The 20,674-nt window shown below is 36.9% G+C and overlaps 1 protein-coding gene across 1 annotated transcript in view; it reads right to left on the minus strand.

Moving 5' to 3' along the window:
- Window positions 1-20,674, minus strand: part of DNAH6 (dynein axonemal heavy chain 6) — a 293,021-nt gene that overhangs the window by 256,061 nt on the left and 16,286 nt on the right. Inside the window, exons 3-4 of the mRNA XM_082425941.1 lie at window positions 11,647-11,820; window positions 7,227-7,489 (exon numbers count right to left, since the gene is read on the minus strand). Coding sequence (XP_082282067.1) covers window positions 7,227-7,489; window positions 11,647-11,820 — 437 coding nt within the window. The remainder of the gene's footprint in view (window positions 1-7,226; window positions 7,490-11,646; window positions 11,821-20,674) is intronic.

Raw genomic sequence — 20,674 nt, forward strand, 5'->3', positions numbered from 1 at the left:
CCCTGGACCAACCTCACCCACCAGGGGGCAGACAACAGAAGCAAGAAGAACTATGAAACTGCAGCCTGCAGACCTCAAACCCAGTAAGTTAAACAAAATGAGATAACAGAGAAATATGTTACAGATGAATGAGCAAGGTAAAAATCCACAAGACCAAATAAATGAAGAGGAAATAGGCAGTCTACCTGAAAAAGAATTCAGAGGAATGGTAGTAAAGATGATCCAAGACATCAGGAATAGAATGGAGGCACAGATCAAGAAAATACAAGAAATGTTTAACAAGGGTCTAGAAGAAATAACAAACAAACAGTGATGAGCAAAACAAAAACTGAAATGCAAAATACATTAGAAGGAATCGATAGCAGAATAACTGGCAGAAGAAGAGATAAGTGAGCTGGAAGATAGAATGGTGGAAATAGCTGCTGCAGGGCAGAATAAAGAAAAAGGAATGAAAAGAAATGAGGACAATCTCAGAGACCTCTGGGACAACATTAAACACACCAAGATTCGAATTATAGGGGTCTCAGAAGAAGAAGAGAAAAAGAAAGGCTCTGAGAAAATATTTGAAGAGATTATAGTTGAAAACTTCCCTAATATGGGAAAGGAAAGAACTACCTAAGTCCAGGAAGTGCAGAGAGTCCCAGGCAGGATAAACCCAAGGAGAAACATGCCAAGACACTTATTAATCAAACTAACAAAAATTAAATACAAAGAAAAAATATTAAAAGCAGCAAGGGAAAAGCAACAAATAACATACAAGGGAATCCCCATAAGGTTAACAGCTGATTTTTCAGCAGAAATTCTGCACGCCAGAAGGGAGTGACAGGATATATTTAAAGTGATGAAAGGGAAAAACCTACAACAAAGACTGCTCTATCCAGCAAGGCTCTCATTCAGATTTAATGGAGAAATCAAAAACTTTACAGGCAAGCAAAAGCTAAGAGAATTCAGCACCACCAGACCAGCTTTTCAACAAATGCTAAAGGAACTTCTCTAGGAGGGAAACACAAGAGAAGATAAAGAACTACAAAAACAAACCCCAAACAATTAAGAAAATGGTAACATACATATCAATAATCACCTTAAATGTAAATGGATTTAATGCTCCAACCAAAAGACACAGGTTTGCTGAATGGATACAACAACAAGACCTGTATATATGCTGTCTACAAGAGACCCACTTCAGACCTAGGGACACATACAGACTGAAAGTGAGGGGATGGAAAAAGATATTCCATGAAAATGGAAATCAAAAGAAAGCTGGTGTAGCAATACTCATATCAGACAAAATAGACTTTAAAGTAAAGACTGTTTCAAGAGACAAGGAAGGGCACTACATAATGATCAAGGGATCAATCCAAGAAGATATAACAATTGTAAATATTTATGTACCCAACATAGGAGCACCTTAATACATAAGGCAAATGCTAACAGCCATAAAAGGGGAAATCAACACTAACACAATAATAGTGGGGGACTTTAACACCCCACTTACACCAATGGACAGATCATCCAGACAGAAAATTAATAAGGAAACACAGCTTTAAATGACACATTAGACCAGATAGACCTAGCTAATATTTATAGGACATTCCATCTGAAAACAGCAGAACACACTTTCTTCTCAAGTGCACAAGGAACGTTCTCCAGGATAGATCACATTTTGCATCACAAAACAAGCCTCGGTAAATTGAAGAAAAATGAAGTTGTATCAAGCATCTTTTCTGACCACAACACTACGAGATTAGAAATCAATTACAGGAAAAAAACTGTAAAAATCACAAACACATGGAGGCTAAACAGTATGCTGCTAAATAACCAAGATATCACTGAAGAAATACAAAAAACCCTAGAGACAAATGACAATGAAAACACGACAAACCAAAACCTATGGGATGCAGCAAGAGCAGTTCTAAGAGGGAAGTTTATAGCACTACAATTCTACCTCAAGAAACAAGAAAAATCACAAATAAACAACCTAACTTTGCACCTAAAGCAACTAGAGAAAGAAGAACAAACAGGAAAGAAATCATAAAGATCAGAGCAGAAATAAATGAAACAGAAACGAAGAAAACAATAGCAAAGATTAATAAAACTAAAAGCTGGTTCTTTGAGAAGATAAACAAAATTGATAAACCTTTAGCCAGACTCATCAAGAAAAAAGGGAGAGGGCTCAAATCAATAAAATTAGAAATGAAAAAGGAGAAGTTATAACTGACACCACAGAAATACAAAGGATCATAAGAGATTACTACAAGCAACTATATGCCAATAAAATGGACAATCTGGAAGAAATGGACAAACTCTCAGGAAGGTACAACCTACCAAGACTGAACCAGGAAGAAATAGAAAATATGAACAGACCTATCACAAGTAATGAAATTGAAATTGTTATTAAAAGTCTTCCAACAAATAAAAGTCCAGGACCAGATGGCTTCACAGGCGAATTCTATCAAACATTTAGAGAAGAGCTAACACCTATCCTTCTCAAACTCTTCCAAAAAATTGCAGAGGAAAGAACACTCCCAAGCTCATTCTATGAGGCCATCATTACCCTGATTCCAAAACCAGACAAAGATACTACAAAAAAAGAAAATTACAGACCAATATCACTGATGAACATAGATGCAAAAATCCTCAATAAAATACTAGCAAACAGAATCCAACAACACATTAAAAAGATCATACACCACAATCAAGTGGGATTTATCCCAGGGATTCAAGGATTCTTCAATATATGCAAATCAATCAACGTGATACACCATATCAACAGACTGAAGAATTAAAACCACATGATCATCTCAATAGATGCAGAAAAAGCTTTTGACAAAAGTTAACACACATTTATGATAAAAACTCTCCAGAAGTGGGCATAGAGGGAACCTACCTCAATATATACAACATTTGGCCATATATGACAAATCCACAGCAAACATCATTCTCAATGGTGAAAAACTGAAAGCATTTCCTCTAAGATCAGAAATAAGACAAGGGTGTCCACTGTCTCCATTATTATTCAATATAGTTTTGGAAGTCCTAGCCATGGCAATCAAAGAAGTAAAAGAAATTTAAAAAATCCAAATCGGAAAAGAAGAAGTAAAACTGTCACTGTTTGCAGATGACATGATACTATACATAAAGAATCCTAAAGATGCCACCAGAAAACTACTAGAGCTAATCAATGAATTTGGTAAAGTTGCAGGATATAAAATTAATGCACAGAAATCTCTTGCATTCCTATACACTAACAACAAAAGATCAGAAAGAGCAACTAAGGAAACAATCCCATTTACCATTGCAACAAAAAGAATAAAATACCTCGGAATACACCTATCTAAGGAGGCAAAAGACCTGTACTCAGAAAACTATATGATACTGATGAAAGAAATCAAAGATGGCACAAACAGATGGAGAGATATGCCATGTTCTTGGATTGGAAGAATCAATATTGTGAAAGTGACAATACTACCCAAAGCAATCTACAGATTCAGTGCAATACCTATCAAATTGCCAATGGCATTTTTCACAGAATTAGAACAAAAAATTTTACAATTTGTATGGAAACACAAAAGACCCTGAACAGCCAAAGCAATCTTGAGAAAGAAAAACAGAGCTGGAGGAATCAGGCTCACTGACTTCAGACTATACTACAAAGCTAGAGTAATCAAGACAGTATGGCACTGGTGCCATAAGAGAAATACAGATCAATGAACAGGATAGAAAGCAAGAGCTAAACCCATGCACCTATGGTCACCTAATCTATGAGAAAGAAGGCAAGAATATACAATGGAGAAAAGACAGCTTCTTCAATAAATAGTGCTGGGCAAACTGGACAGCTACATGTAAAAGAATGAAATGAGAACACTCCTTAACAACATACACAAAAATAAACTCAAAATGGATTAAAGACCTAAATGTAAGACTGAACACTATAAAACTCTTAGAGGAAAACATAGGAAGAACACTCTTTGAAATAAATCACAGCAAGATCTTTTTTGACCCACCTCCTAGGGCAATGGAAATAAAAACAAATATAAACAAATGGGACCTAATTAAACTTAAAAGCTTTTGCACAGCAAAGGAAATTATAAACAAGACAAAAACACAGCCCTCAGAATGGAGAAAATATTTGCAAATGAAGCAACTGACAAGGGATTAATCTCCAAAATATACCAACAGCTCATGCAGCTCAATATCAAAAAAACAAACAACCCAATCAAAAAGTTGCCAGAAGATCTAAATAACCATTTCTCCGAAGAAGACATAGAGATGGCCAAGAGACACAAGAAAAGATGCTCAACATCATTAATCATTAGAGAAACGCAGATCAAAACTACAATGAGTTATCACCCCACACTGGTTAGAATGGCCATCATCAAAAAATCTACAAACAATAAATGCTGGAGAGGGTGTGGAGAAAAGGGACTCTCTTGCACTGTTGGTGGGAATGTAAATTGCTACAGCCACTATGGAGAACAGTACGGAGGTTCCTTAAAAAACTAAAAATAGAACTACCATATGACCCAGCAATCCCACTATTGGGCATATACCCAGAGAAACCATAATGCAAAAAGACACATGCACCCCAATGTTCATTGCAGCTCTATTTACAATAGCCAGGACATGGAGGCAAGCTAAATGTCCATCAACAGATTAATGGATAAAGAAGGTGTGGTATATTTGTACAAATTGTGTCATTTGTAGAGAAATGGATGAACCTAGAGACTGTCATACAGAGTGAAGTAAGCCAGAAAGAGAAAAACAAATATCATATATTAACATATATATGTGGAAATTAAAAAACAGTACAGATGAACCTATTTGCAAAGCAGAAATAGAGACATAGATGTAGAGAACAAATGTGTGGACAACGGGGGGGGGGGGAATGGGGGAGTGGGATGAATTGGGAGATTGAGATTAACATATATATGCCACTGGGTATGAAATAGATAACTAGTGAGGACCTGCTGTATAGCACGGGGACATCTACTCAGTGCTCTGTGGTGACCTGGATTGGAGGGAAATCCCAAAGGGAGGGGATATGTGTATACATATGGCTGGTTCACTTCACTGTGCAGAAGGAGCTAGCACAACATTGTAAAGCAACTATACTCCAATAAAAACAAAACAAAACAAAAAAGAAAAAAACCCAGCCTTCAACAGTTGAATGACTAAACAAATTATGGTATATTCATAAAATGGAATACTACTCAGCAAGGAAAGGAAATTTATTCATGCAACAACATGGATCTCAAAAATATTATGCTAGAGAAATTGGACACAAAAAACCAGCTGTGATTCCCTCTGTGTAAAATTCTTTTTAAAAAAGCATAACTAATATGTTGTGATAGAAATTGCATTAGTGGTTGCCTGAGGTGTCAGGGAGGGGTGGTCACGGTGGAGGGTATGTATGAGAAATTTTTCAGGTGACAGAAATGTTCTTGATTGAAGTAGTGGTTACATGAATGTATACATTTGGCAAAGTTTATCAAACTGTACACTTAAAATGGGTCATAGTACCATGTCAATTATATCTCAATAAAGTTGAGTTTTTAAAAAAAAAATCCTGTTGGTTAACCTTCAAATTATTTCCAGAATTTGACCCACTTCTCCCCACCTCCACCACTACCACCTGGTTTATCTCTTATGTGAATAATTACAGCCTTCTACTTGGTCTTCCTGTTTCAATACTTGCTCCTCAAAAGTCCATTCTCTACACAGCAACCAGAGAGGTCCTTTTCAAAATGTAATTCAGATCATGGCACTTCTCTACTTGAAATTCTTCCTTGGTTCTCCATTTTTCTCAGAGTAAAAGTTAATGTTTTTACAATAGCTGGCAAGGCCATCAATGGTCTGTCCTCTCATTCATTCTACTGTAGTCACACCAGCCTGCTGTTCGGTTCTTCAACATGCCAGGCGTGCTCCTGCCTTGGGATATTTGTATTCACTTTGCTGCTGTCTGGAAAGCTCTTCTCCCCTCTTCCCATAGCACATAATTTACTCCTTCTCTTTCAAATCTTTGTCCAAATGCCAGCTTCTCAATGAGGCCCACCCTGACCACCCCAATTTATTAACAACCTCTTTCCAAGAACTCCCAATCCCCTTTGCTCTACACTGTATTTTTTTGTATAACACTTAGCATATTCTAGCATTATATATCATTTACTCCTGTATCGTATTAATTATTGTCTCCCTCTGCTAAAATGTAAGCTCCATGAGGGCAGCAATTTTGATCTGGATGGTTCACTAATATAGCTCTAGCACCTAGAAATGGTCATGCTATAGATTGGGTGCTCAATACATTTTGCTGAATGATTTTCATAAGCATCTCTCTTCCTTCTACAAATTGTTTCTCACTCCTGTTAAGCTCTTTCAGGTTTACAATAAATCTATCATTTAAAAATTTGATTAAAATGTTTTTCTTCTCCCCAGTAGGAGAGTTGTCTTCAGTGTTATCTGACTCAATCAAAACTACAGCGCTGAGTAAGGGAGAATAGAATTCCTAGAGAGAACTTTTATCTTCCTATGCAGCAGAGACTGGGGAAGGCAGCTCAAAGAATTTGGTGGCAATGCTCAACTACAATCACCTTCAAGGAAAGACCATATCAACAATTGTAGCATTCAACCCAACTAAACAACCACAGAGGAAGGTCAGCATCATCTTTAAGTCCTGTTACCAGTTGTGCTGAATTTTAAAGCAATTCACAGACGCATTTGGGTGACTCTTCAAATTATTTCAACAACAAATGTGTGTTTAGCAACAATAGAGAGTATATGTGAGTGTGTGTGTATTATTAATCTATGTAAATACCCTAAATTATCAAGCTCACTGTACTTACAAAAAACCCTTATTTCTACTCTATTAAGGAAAGCTGAAATGACATGTGAAAAAAATCAAGCATCATCTATTTTTTATACATTGCCATCTCTTTTCTCAGTAATCAAAAAATATAAAAATATATTTGTAATACCAATTAAAAATACATAGAATTATATCAATATAATATAAACATATAAGAAACACAGCAGTGTCTATAAAATGTCTATAAGTAAAGATAAATGGGAAAAATAAAATTGTTGTGATTAAGATTCATTTGTCATTGGATGATAACCCAAATTATATTTTATCAGATAAATCATTAACATGCAACTGATTATGGATAACATTTTCAATCTTATTTGTAATTTTTACTGCTAAATAAATTGCTTCATAAAAGAGAACTCACTTCAGATTATATCTGTCGTACTCAGTGGAAGATCTTGGCACTGCAGAGATCATATAAAGAAATCCAATGTGTTCATTTTCACGTACTATTTTAATGATTTGCAAGGGATTTTGAATGTTGGCTTTAATGACTTCTTCCCGGTCATGGAAATAGTACTTAGGGTAAGTTGAGGAACTAATCTCGTAGAGGCCTCTTCTTCCAATGCTGGTACGTGACAGTTTAGCAGGAGAGGGAGAGAACACCTCAGCAGAGGGCCATTGGATCTAAACAAAGCCAGTTTTAAAAAAATTAGTTTTTTTTGGGGGGAAAAAAAACTATATATAAGGGACAAAATATTAACCTCCAGGACTAATTACCACACTGCCTAAGATGTCTAGGGCTTAAAGGAAAGCATTTTTGAACTGAAAACTTTCAAACTATTGATCGGCAGTGATAGATTCCCTCTCAGTACTCCTTGCCCATGTGTCCGTCTCCTTCCCACAAGCACCCCCAGCAACACTTCCCATTGCCTTCTCTTCTCCCTTCACTTAAATGTTTATTACATCAAAATGCTACCAGCTCCCTGGTGTTTATGAGAGCCCACCACTCCCCTTGCTCAGTTGCTCTGTATCTCCCCTGACTGTGGCCTTTCCCTCAACGCCCCGCTCCCCACCCCCACCAGCCCCACTTCGTTCTGACAACCTTGATGCTTTTCAGTGAGTGACATCTTGGACAGCTGTCGTCATAACTCATAATAAACTATTTTTAATGAATGTGATGGGTTGTTACATTGAGTATTGGGGATCAGTATGTAATAGCCTTGGAGAAGCATATATGTTATTTTTTTTCGAACTTCCTCCTCTTATTTTATTTATTTTTTTATTGGAGTAAAATTGCTTTACAATGCTGTGTTAGTTTCTGCTGTACAGTGAAGTGAATCAGCTATATGTATACCTATATCCCCTCCCTCTTGGACCTCCCTCCCACCTCCCTCCCCCTATCCCACCCATCTAGGTCATCACCCAGCACCGAGCTGAGCTCCTTGTGCTATACAGCAGGTTCCCACTAGCCATCTATTTTACACATGGTAGTGTATTTATGTTAAATCTAATCTCCCAATTCATCCCACCCTCCCCTTCCTCCCCGTGTCCACATGTCTGTTCTCTACATCTACGTCTCTATGCCTGCCCTACAAATAGGTTCATCTGTACTATTTTTCTAGATTCCACATATATGCATTAATATATGATATTTGTTTTTCTCTTTCTGGCTTACTTCACTCTATATGATAGACTCTAAGTCCATCCACATCTCTACAAATGACCTAATTTCTTTCCTTTTTGTGGCTGAGTAATATTCCATTGTATATATGTACCACATCTTCTTTATCCATTCGTCTGTCGATGGGCATTTAGGTTGTTTCCATGTCCTGGCTATTGTAAATAGTGCTGCAATGAACACTGGGGTACATGTGTCCTCACATGCACACTGAAATGTGAGAGGCACTGTCTCCAGAACAGGCGATTGTGAGTTAATAACATATATGCTTATGCTTCAAGCCCTGTGGGTCCTAAGCATAAGCATATATGTTATTAACTCAATTAATTGCTTGCTCTGGAGACAGTGCCTCTCACATTTCAGTGTGCATGTGAATTACCTGGGTAACCTGTTGAAATGCAGAGTCTGCCAGCCAATCTGAGGTGGAGCCTCAGATTCTGCATTTCTCACTTGCTCCCAGGAGATGCAGATGCTGCTGGCTCTGGACCACGTGTGGAGCCCCAAGGCTAAGTCCCCACCATGTTCACACACTTGAGCTCTGCTCCAATCCCTGGGTCCCACTGTCTGCTCTCAGTGCCACTCACACTCTTTTGTTCCTCCCCGGCAAATTTGGGACAGCATCAAACACGTCTTCTCCTCCTGCCGAGGAGGTTGATAACCGTGTTTGAGGAAATGTGACATCAGCTCCAACAGTCATCCTTTTGTCTCTCTGACAGGACTGGCTTTAAGATAAAAGAATCTGCATTGCAGACCTGCTTTGGTGAATAATTGAGGTACATATATAAATGATATCTTTATTGCCTATTAGCAGAGTTAATAGAGGTTGCCATTTCTATAAGAGAGTTATTACCATAAGCTCTGTGGAACAATGTCCCCATAAGATTTGTATTCATAGGGATCATTATCCTCTATCTCTGATTAAATACCTCATTGAACAGGAGTTTCAGAAGAGAATCCTAGGAATTTCAGAGCTAAAGGACATACATCTTTAAAATCAAAGATAAAATATGCTCCTTTCATTTATTGGCCAGGGATAGCAACAAAGGTACTGTTTTCTTATATAAAAGAAGAGGCCAAACAAGATACCAGAACCAGAGAAAATACATATTGCTTTGTCCCAATGTTTCAACAAGAGCTGTAGTCAACTCTTTTATGAGACAAGAGTATTAATATTTTAACAGGAAATGCATTTATTTTATTTATTATATCTCTTAAAAAGTTGTACTGCATTCTAAGTGAAAGGTTTCTTCAACAGTAGGCCTACACATTTTCATTTTATTTCTAATTATGTAACTCAGTGGGAAGATGTGATTCAATTTAAACAGTCACATATGTTTGGATTTTGCAGTGGTTGGGGGAGGGAAATAGAGGAAGCATTTATTCATAAATTGTAGAACATCTATAATATTCCTCTATGGTGGATGCCCAGTCCAATTGATAAGTCAATCTTCTTTAATTACCGGAAGCAAAGCCTTCAACTTTCCTTCCTTCTTTCCTTTCATCCCTCCCTCCCTCCCTCCCTTCCTTCCTTGCTTCCTTCCTTCTTTCCTTCCTTTCTTCCTTCCTTCCTTCCTTCATCTCCCAGTAAATCTTCGTAGATACATTTCCATTCTGAACTCATTCTGAGAAATCAATACCCAGAAAAATGATCCTCTTCTCAGAATAAATACCCTTCTCCTTTTAAATAGAATATCCCCTTTCTTCCACATTTCCCTTCAACTTCTAACTCTTTACTGAATTCTTCACTTAGTTACAGTTACAACCAAACATAACCTATAACTTATTCCTTTTCAGCTACTTCCTTCATCCCAGATGTGCACACAACCTCTCTTGCTTTTATTTTTTATTTTTTAAAAATTTTATTGAAGTATAGTTGATTTACAATGTTGTGTTAATTTCTGCTGTACAGCAAAGTGATTCAGTTTTACACATATATATTCTTTTTCATATCCTTTTCCATTATGGTTTATCACAGGATATTGAATATAGTTCCCTGTGCTATACAGTAGTACCTTGTTTTTTTAATCCTTCCTATATATAATAGTTTGCATAACCTCTTTTTAAAATTCAAGCTCTTGAAACCCACTTTATACTAAATGAGCTAATTAATGTACAATCAGATCTTTCTTGGCCCCACTTAAAATATCTCATTCTCTCTTTTTACTTCACAGAAACCAAATTAACTGAAGCTATACAATTTCATACAATTTATCATATGATATTCTTTCAGGATAATCTCACCCAAACCCATGGCTCCCAAGGCCATAGCTCTCTCACCTTATCTGCCTTGTTAACTTTCCACTCATTCCTCCGAGCTTAGCACAGTTCCCTAGGGTAGCTGTTCTTCCACTGATGGTCCCCCTGGCCACCAGGTATAAGCATCCCTTCTGTTCAGTTCTCCATTATTTTGTACTTTAAATGACCAGGGAGAGCTCTTATCACACCTCACTGCTCTTAAGTGTTTACTTGTTCATTTCCCACCTCCAGATTCTGAAATCCTCGAGGACAGAGCTTGTCCTCAACTCTCAATTTCTAGCACTGCAGCCTAAAGCCTGAAAGACAGACAACTAGGACTGAAAGATCCTCTCAATAAAAAGCTAAGAGAAATCTTGGCTCTATTGGTATTTTTATTGTGGGTGTGTCCTCCACATTTTCTCCCACTTCTGTTCTTTTGTTTAATTATCTACAGGTATTCACATAAAGCCAGGCTCTAGTGATTTTGCCCCAGAATTACTATTCACTTATTCCTTGCAAGGCAACTTCCCCACTCTACAACTCTCACCAATTACAAAAGTTGTCTCTCTAGTTGGTTCAGTTTCTATTTTATTGCCCTTCACCAAGGTCTTCAAAGATTTGGGGGAATAATGATGAAAATTTCATAAAAGTTATAATAACATTCAAAACACTATTATGTCTTCTTTTAACATGTCTTCTAGAGAAGATCAGAAGACACTATATGAATGCTGAAAGTTTTCCTTTATGATTTTACTCTACTGTCCAAATTTTCCTTAAATAGGAGGAACTGGGAAATACTGTATTCCCCCAATCCTTTATATAACCTAAGGGGAAAAGATTTTGTCACTATCTTTATGAGTTAAAAGCATGTTAGCAATGCTATATGAAACTAACATTAAAAAGATCAATTAAGTACTTTAATACTTACCTGTTTTTTCTTTTTCACGGAATCTTCACGCTCGAACTGAACAAGAGATTTGGTAGAACTTCTTTCTTCAGTGCTTCCTGGAGGCTTTAGGACTCCAGAAGTGATTAACCGATATCGGTTCTGCTCATATATGTATTCTGGCTTCTTATGATCTTGGTAGGCTTTTAGCATTGGCTTTGGGAAATAAAGAGACATGTTAATCTTTTAAATATTAATGTGAACTTGTTCTTCACTACCTTTGGACTCTATCTTTGTTGGAAATTGATCACCTTCCTGGACTAATTTCCTATCTAAGCCACAATCATTATTAGCAGCTATCATCATTGTCCATGGCCTATTGCTTGACTAAAACTTTTCTACTTGGTTTCCATTAATTCTGCCCTTTAAATACCAATGAATACTTCTAAGGGTGACATTATGACAGAAAGTACACAGAGGCATGAAATCACATACTCACTAATTGTCCAATACAAACCCCCACCATTCACTACAACAGTTACTGTGGGATCATACAATACTCCTACTCTACCCAAAGGTCACTAACCACTTCCCATAGCCATAACTAATTGAAGATCATCACAAAACCAAACAACCTGACTTTTAAAATGGGCAGAGAATCTGAATAGGCATATTTCCAAAGAGGAAATGCAGATGACCAACAGGCACATGAAAAGATGCTCAACAACGCTAATCATCAGGAAAGTGCAAATCAAAACCACAATGAGATATCACCTCACACCTGTCAGAATGGCTATCACCAAAAAGAACACAAATAACAAATGTGGGCGAGGATGTGGAGAAAAGGGAACCTTCGCACACTGTTAGTGGGAATGTAAATTGGTATAGCCACTATGGAAAACAGTATGTAGTTTCCTCAAAAAATTAAAAAAAAAGAACTACCATATGACCCAGCAATTACACTCCTGGGTACTTATCTGAAGAAAACAAATACAGTAATTCAAAAAGATATACGCATACCATGTTCACTGCAGCATTATTTACAATTGCCAAGATATGGAAGCAACCTAACAGCCCATCAGTAGATGAATGGATAAAGAAGATGTCTTATATATATACAGTGGACTATTATTCAGCCATTAAAAAGAACAGAATTTTGCCATTTGCAGCAACATGGATGAACTTGGAGGGTATTATGCTAAGTGAAATAAGTGAGACATGTTATCACTTATATGTAGGATTAAAAAATAGAACACACTAGTGAATATAACAAAAGAAGTAGACTCACGGATATAGAATGGTTACCAGTGGTGAGAGGGAAGGGAGGAGGGGCAAGATAGGGGTAAGGGATGAAGAAGTACAAACTACTATGTATAAAATAAATAAGCTACAAGGATATATTGTTCTGCACAAGGAATATAGCCAATAGTTTATAATAACTTTAAATGGAGTATAATCTATAAAAATATTGGCTCACTATGCTGTACACCTGAAACTAATAAAATATTGTTAATCAACTATACTTCAATAAAAAAAGATCAAGGAAAAAAAAGTACTAGATGAAAATATAAGAGGTGAATTTTACAACACTGTTAAGAAAGTCTATGCTAAGTTAAGAGAGAGAAAGAAAAATATTGCATGATATCACTTATATGTGGAATCCAAAAAATACAACAAGCTAGTGAATATAACAAAAAAGAAGCAGACTCAGATATAGAGAACAAACTAGTGGTTACCAGTGGGGGGGAGCGGCAATATTACAGGGGTGGGGGAGTGGGAGGTATAAACTATTGGGTGTAAGATAGGCTACAAGAATGTATTTTGCAAAACGGAGAATACAGCCAATATTTTGTAATAACTGTAAATGGATTGTAACCTTCAATAAGACAAACTTCCAATTATAAGATAAATAAGTACTAGGGATGTAATGTACAAGATGATAAATATAATTAACACTGCTGTATATCACATATGAAAGTTGTTAAAAGAGTAAATCCTAAGAGTTCTCATTACAAGGAAAATTTTTTTCTATTACTTTAATTTTGTATCTATATGAAATGATGGTTGTTCACTAAACTTATCGTGATAAACATTTCATGATGCATGTAAGTCAAATCACTATGTTGTACATGTTAAACTTATACAGTGCTTTATGTCAATTATATCTCAATAAAACTTGGGGAAAAAAGACAACCAGCTTCTATATGCCAATTTAATGAAAGAACACTACACCTGCTATGGAAGTACTCATGCCCCCAGAAAATCAAACTCAAGACTCTAGACCTAACTACCAACATATAGGAAATACAAGAACCAGAGAAATATAGGTTAGCTACCACAGTGGGGATACAGTCAACAAAATTAGACTGTGGAACTATATAGAAAAATAACCAAATTTTGCTCATTAAAATTTTTTCCTAAGAAAAAATAAAAGAGTTGATGGGGAACTTACAGACCTAGACTTAAGGGAAATATCAACCAGCTAGTGCATGGATCTTATTTTGATATAAATTTTAACAAGGATTCTGCAAACAAAATTATTATAAGACAATCAGGGAAATGTGAATATTTTTTAACAGTTTAAATTATTTTAACAGCTTTCCTGAGATATAATAGACATACATTAAGCTGTATGTATTTAAAGTGTACTATTTGATGTGCTGATATATACATATATATATGAAATAGTCAAGATAATGAAAAGAACTCAACCATAAGCCTTTTCAGGTTCCTTTCCAATACTCCTCCCTAGGCAAATACTGATCTGTTTTCTATCACTATACATTAGTTTGCATTTTCTAGCCCTTTATATAAATGTAATAAAATAGTATGTATTTTTTTTGCCCACCATCTTTCAGCATAATTATGCTGAGATTCCTCTATGTTGTTTCATGTATCCATAATTCATTTATTTTTAAGGCTGAGTAGTATCCTATAGTGTAGAAACACCACAATTTATTCATTCACCTCTTGATGGACATTGTGGTCGTTTCCACTTTTGGGCTTTTAAAAACAAAATTGTTGGAGGGGGATCAAGATGGCGGGGTAGGAGAACATGGAGCTTACCTCCCCCTGCAAACACATCAAAAATACATCTACATGTGGAACAAGTCTCACAGAAAACCAACTGGAAACTGGCAGAAGAGCTATACAACCAAAGCTTCAACAAACTTCTCCACGCACCTGGGTAGAAAGGGGGAAAAGGCATCGAGACGAAACTGGCGCCCCTGAGAGGGATCCCTAAAGGAGAGAAGGTCCACAAGGGCAGACCCTTGCCCTGGGGAGGCCCCTTACTTGCCGGGAGGTCCGCTGGGACAGATATAGGGGCTGGAAAAGCCTAAATTCTACTCCCGAGGAGTGTGGGCATGCTGGCTTGCTAACAATCAGGGCAGAGAGAGACCAGTGCTGGCGGCTGCTGCCACGCCTCACTTCCCAATTCAAGGTGCACACCAGATGGGGCCACAAATACTCACAGAGGCAAAGTGCCAAATCTTGGACCAACAGGCCCTGGGAGAGGACTCAATCTACCTGCAGGGAGACAGGCTGGAGGGCCTGGGGTGTGGTCCGGACCGAACCTTGGAGCCCACTGTCAGCACTCACATGCAGACTTTGTCAGCATGCATACTAAATGGTGCCACAGAAATGCACAGCAGCTGGTCGCTGAGTCTCTGGTGGACAGGCCCTGGGCAGGAGTACACAGCTGTTTGTGTCTGGCAGGAGTGCTCCGGCCCCGCCCACTATACACTGCAGCTTGAAGCTGGATCTGCGGCTGACAGGTCCTGGGAGAGGTTGGCCACAGAGGCAGCCCAGGTTCCAGGTGGCAGCACGACCACCTAGATTCCTGCAGCCACAGAACCCCGGCCCCAGCCCCAGCCCACTCCACAGCACAGCCTAGCAGTAGGTCTGGAACAAACACACGGAAAAAGATGTGACCATGGGCTGCTTCTGGATGGAACCACGGCCGACTGCACAGGCAGTCCATAGGGTCACTGTGACCACATGGACCTCACTTGCAATCACCTCCTGTGGGGCAGGGCATGCATTTGTTGATGAAAAATTAATCAGTCGATCTAAGAAAGAAATGGAAAATTTTATTCAAGCCAAATTTGAGGATTACAGTCAGGAAAGAGTACCTCAGAAAGCTCTGAGAACTGTTCCACCTGTTAGAAGTCAAGGCACAGTTATATAAATTTTTTTGAGACAGAGGGCTATATATCAAATGACATTTTATTGGCAGTTTAAATGATCCAGAGCTAAGCATCATTGTGGTGGGTCATGTGACCCTGTACGAGATCAAGAAGGAATTGTTGATGCTGGGAGAATGTTGCTCTTTAAGGCTGAGCAGGTATTCCTGCTGATGGGGGAGGTTTCGTTGATGCATAATGCAGAAACACAAGCATAGTGGGGGAAGAGAGCAGACCAAAGTGCAGAGAAGAATTTTTTATGTTTAAATTTTTCTTGTCTTGCCATAAAATATGAATTGTATTTCACACACTCAAGGGCAATGGATCCTGATCAAACCCAACCCTCAGGGCTTCTACTCCAACAACTGGGGAGCAGACCCTCCCCCAACAGGGCTGTGACAGCCATGGAGCAAAGAGGAGGTCTCATCCGACATCCAGCACAGGCTCTGGAGACCACAACGTCAATCACACCTACTATCAAGGGATAATGGCCAGCACACTATGAGGAAAGATGTGGCTGGCATTCATACCAAACCCAGCCACTGCACCAAAAATACTGGACTCACACAGTCTACACAGGGACACTCCCACTTAAAAACATCCCTTCAAACACCACAGTAGATAACTGCTTCTCCTGAATTCATAGAGACAAAGTTTAAGTAAAATGAAAAAGCAGAGGAACTACTCCCAATTAGAAGAACAAGAGAAATCCCTTGAAAGAACAAATAATGAAACAGACCTCACCAGACTGTTAGACCACAAGTTCAAAAAGGAGATAATAAAAATGCTAAACGAATTAAGAAAGATGATTGATAGAAATGCAGATCACTGTAACAAGGAACTAGAAACTATAAAGACAAACCAATCAAAATTAGACAACTCAATTGGTGAAATAAAAACCAATCTAGAAGCAATAAATAGCACACTAAATAACAAAGAAGAATGAATAAGTGACCTGGAAGATAGAATAATGGAAATCACCCAATCAGAACAGCAGACAGAAAGAAAAATGAAAAAAAAAAATAAAGCAACACATGAGATATAGAAAGTAATATGAAGGATGCCAACCTAAGCATGATAGGGGTTCCAGAAGGAGAAGAGAGAGAAAAGAGGATCAAAAATGTATTTGAAGAATTTATGACTGAAAACTTCCCAAACCTAAAGAAGGAAACAGATATCCAGGTACAGGAAGAACAGAGGGTCCTATACAAGATAAACCCAAACAGATCCACACCAAGACATATCATAATTAAAATGGTGAGAATTAACGATAAAGATAGGATTCTAAAGGCAGTTACAAGGGAAGCCATTTACCACAAACCCACAGACAACTTAATACTCAACCATGAGAAGCTGAAAGCCTTTCCGCTAAATTCAGGAACAAGACGAGGATGCCCATTCTCACCACTTCTATCACAGTACTGGAAGTCCTAGCCACAGCAATCAGACAAGAAAAAGAAATAAAAGGTATCCAAACTGGAAGGAAAGAGGTAAAACTCTCACTCTTTGCAGATGACATGATACGCAATAGAGAGAACCCTAAAATCTCCATACAAAAACTATTAGTGCTAATAAATGAATTCAGCAAGGTAGCAGGATACAAGATTAACACACAGAAATCTGTTGCATTTCTTTACACTAATAATGACATGTCAGAAAGAGAAAGTAAGAAAACAATCCTGTTTAAAACTGCATCAAAAAAATAAAATCCCTAGGAATAAACTTAACTAAGGAGGTGAAAGACCTATATACTAAAAACTATAAAACATTCATAAAGGAAATGGAAAGATATCCCATGCTCTTGGATTGGAAGAATTAATATTGTTAAAATGGCCATACTACCCAAAGCAATCTACAGATTTAATGTGATCCCTATCAAAATACCCATGACATTTTTCACAGAACGAGAACAAATAATCATAAAATTTATATGGAAACACAAAAGACTGAGAATTGCCAAAGCAATCCTGAGGAGAAAGAACAAATTTGGAGACATCACCCTTCCAGACTTCAGACAATATTACAAAGCTACAGTATAAAAAACAATGTGGCATTGGCACAAAAACAGACATATAGATCAATGGAAAAGAATAGAGAACCCAGAAATAAACCTACCAAATAAACCTATGGTCAATTAATCTATGACAGAGGTGGCAAGAATATACAATGAAGAAAAGACAGTCTCTTCAACAAACAGTGTTGGGAAAGCTGGACAGCTACATGTAAATCAATGAAATTAGAACACTCCCTCACACTATATACAAAAATAAACTCGAAATCGTTTAAAGACCTAAATATAAGACATGATACCATAAAACTCCGAGAAGAGAACATAGGCAAAACATTCTCTGACATAAATCTTAGCAATATTTTCTTAGATTAGTCTCACAAGGCAAAATGAATAAAAGCAAAAATAAACAAATGTGACCTAATCAAACTTAAAAGCTTTTGCACAGCAAAGGAAACCATAAACAAAATGAAAAGACAACCTATGGAATAGGAGAAAATATTTGCAACTAATATCCAAAATATACAAACAGCTCATAAAGCTTAATATTGAAAAAACAAACAACCAATCAAAACATGGGCAGAAGACCTAAATAGACACTTCTCCAAAGAAGACATATAGATGGCCAACAGGCATATGAAAAGATGCTCAACATCACTAATTATTAGAGAAATGCTTATCAAAACCACAATAAGGTATCACCTCACACCAGTCAGAATGGCCATCATCAAAAAGCCTACAACTACATGAGTAGTTGTACTCATGGCTATGATTTATTACAGCAAAAGGGGAAAACAATTAAAATTAACAAAGGGAAAAGGTGTATGGGACAAAGTCTGGGGGAAACCAGGAGCAAGTTTTCATGGGCACTCTTCCAGTGGAATCCATATATGTATGGGTTTATATCTGGACTCTCTATTGTGGTCCATCAGTCTATTTGTCTATCTTGACACCAATACTACAATGTCTTAATTATTGTAGTTTAATAGTAAGTATTGAAATCAGGAGCGTTAGACTTTAAACTTTGTTCTTCTCTTTCAAAGTTGTTTTGGTTGTTCTAAGTCCTTTGCATTTTTCTATGAATTTTAGAATCAGCTTGTCAATTTCTACCAAAAAGGAGAAATACTGCTGGGACTTTGATTGGAATTGCATTAAATTTATAGATCAATTTGAGGAGAACTGACATCTTGAAAATATTGAGCCTTCTAAACTACAAACACAGTATCATTCTTAATTTAGAGCTTCTTTAATTTCTCTGTTATATTTTGTAGTATTCGTTCTTCAGGCCTTGCACATTCTCATTAGATTTACCCTCAATTCATATTTTTGTTGCTATTGTAAATAGTATTTTTATTTAATTTCAATTTCAAATTGCTCATACATAGACGTGCAATTAGTTTTTTATACTATCTTGTATTCTGTATCCTTGCTAACCTCATTATCAGTTCTAGTAACTTTTTCATAGCTTTCACTGGATTTTCCAAATAGATGATCATGTTCTTTGTGAATGAAAATTTTTACTTCTTCCTTTCTAATCTGGATTCCTTTTATCTCTTTTCCTTACCTTACTGCAATGGCTACCACCTCTAATACATTGTTAAACAGAAATGCTGGGAGCAGACATCCTTATTTGCTCATAATTTTTCACCATTAAGTCTGAGGTTAGGTGTAGGTTGTTCATGGATGACCCTTACTCACTTGAGGAAGGTCTCTTCTACTCCTAATTTGCTGAGAGTTTTATCAGGAATGGGTGGTGGATTTTGTCAAAGGATTTATCTACATCTATTGATATAATCACATGGTTTTTATTTTTCAGTGGGGTAATATGGTGAATTACAGTGATTGCTTTTTAAATGGTTAATTCCCTACATTCCTGAGATAAATCCCACTGGCAATGATGTATTATATAGTTGGGTTCAAATTCCCAAAATTTTGTTTATAGTTTTTTTTAAATAACAATATTAACTACCATTTACTGAGCTTCTTCTATATGACAAAACTTTAACACCCATTAATCTTTACAGCAAATGTGTTAGAAAAGTACTATTATTTGAATTTTATTTTATTTATTATTGAGACATAATTGATATATAACATTATATTAGTTTGTGTACAACATATGTATATGTTGCAAAATGATCACCACAATAAACCTAGTTAACATCCATCATCACACAGTTACACTTTTTTTTCTTATAATAAGAATTTTCAAGATATTCTCTCTTAGCAAACTTAAAATATACGATAGAGTATTATTAGCTATCGTCACCATGCTGTACATTATATCCCCAGGACCTCATTTATTTTATAACTGGAAGTTTGTACTTTTTGACCCCCTTCACTCATTTCATCCACTGCACCCCCTCAACCCGTTCTCTGGCAAACACCTATCCTCTGATTCTATGAGTTCAGTTTTCATTTTCTTTAGATTCCACATGTAAGTGAGATCATACAGTATTCGTCTTTCTCTGTCTGACTTATTTCACCTAGCATAATGCCTTCAAGGTCCATCCATGTTGTTGCAAATGGCAAGATTTCCTTCTTTTTATGGTTGAATAATATTCTATTGTGTGTATATATACGACATTTTCTTTATCTGTTTTTACACTGATGGACACATAGGTTGCTTCCATGTCTTGGGTATTGTAAATAATGCTATAATGAATATGGGGTGCAATTATACGTATCTATAACTATCTTCTTGAGCTAGTATTTTTATTTCCTTTAGATAAATACCCAGAAGTATGACTGCTAGATCACATTTTTAATTTTTTCAGGAAACTTCATATTGTTTTCCATAGTGACTGCACCAATTTATATACATTCCTATCAACAGTACACAAGGATTCCCTTTTCTCCACATCCTTGCAAACACTTC

The sequence above is a fragment of the Balaenoptera physalus genome (assembly GCF_965194825.1).
Source record: "Balaenoptera physalus genome assembly, chromosome: 15".
Classification (NCBI taxonomy): domain Eukaryota; kingdom Metazoa; phylum Chordata; class Mammalia; order Artiodactyla; family Balaenopteridae; genus Balaenoptera; species Balaenoptera physalus.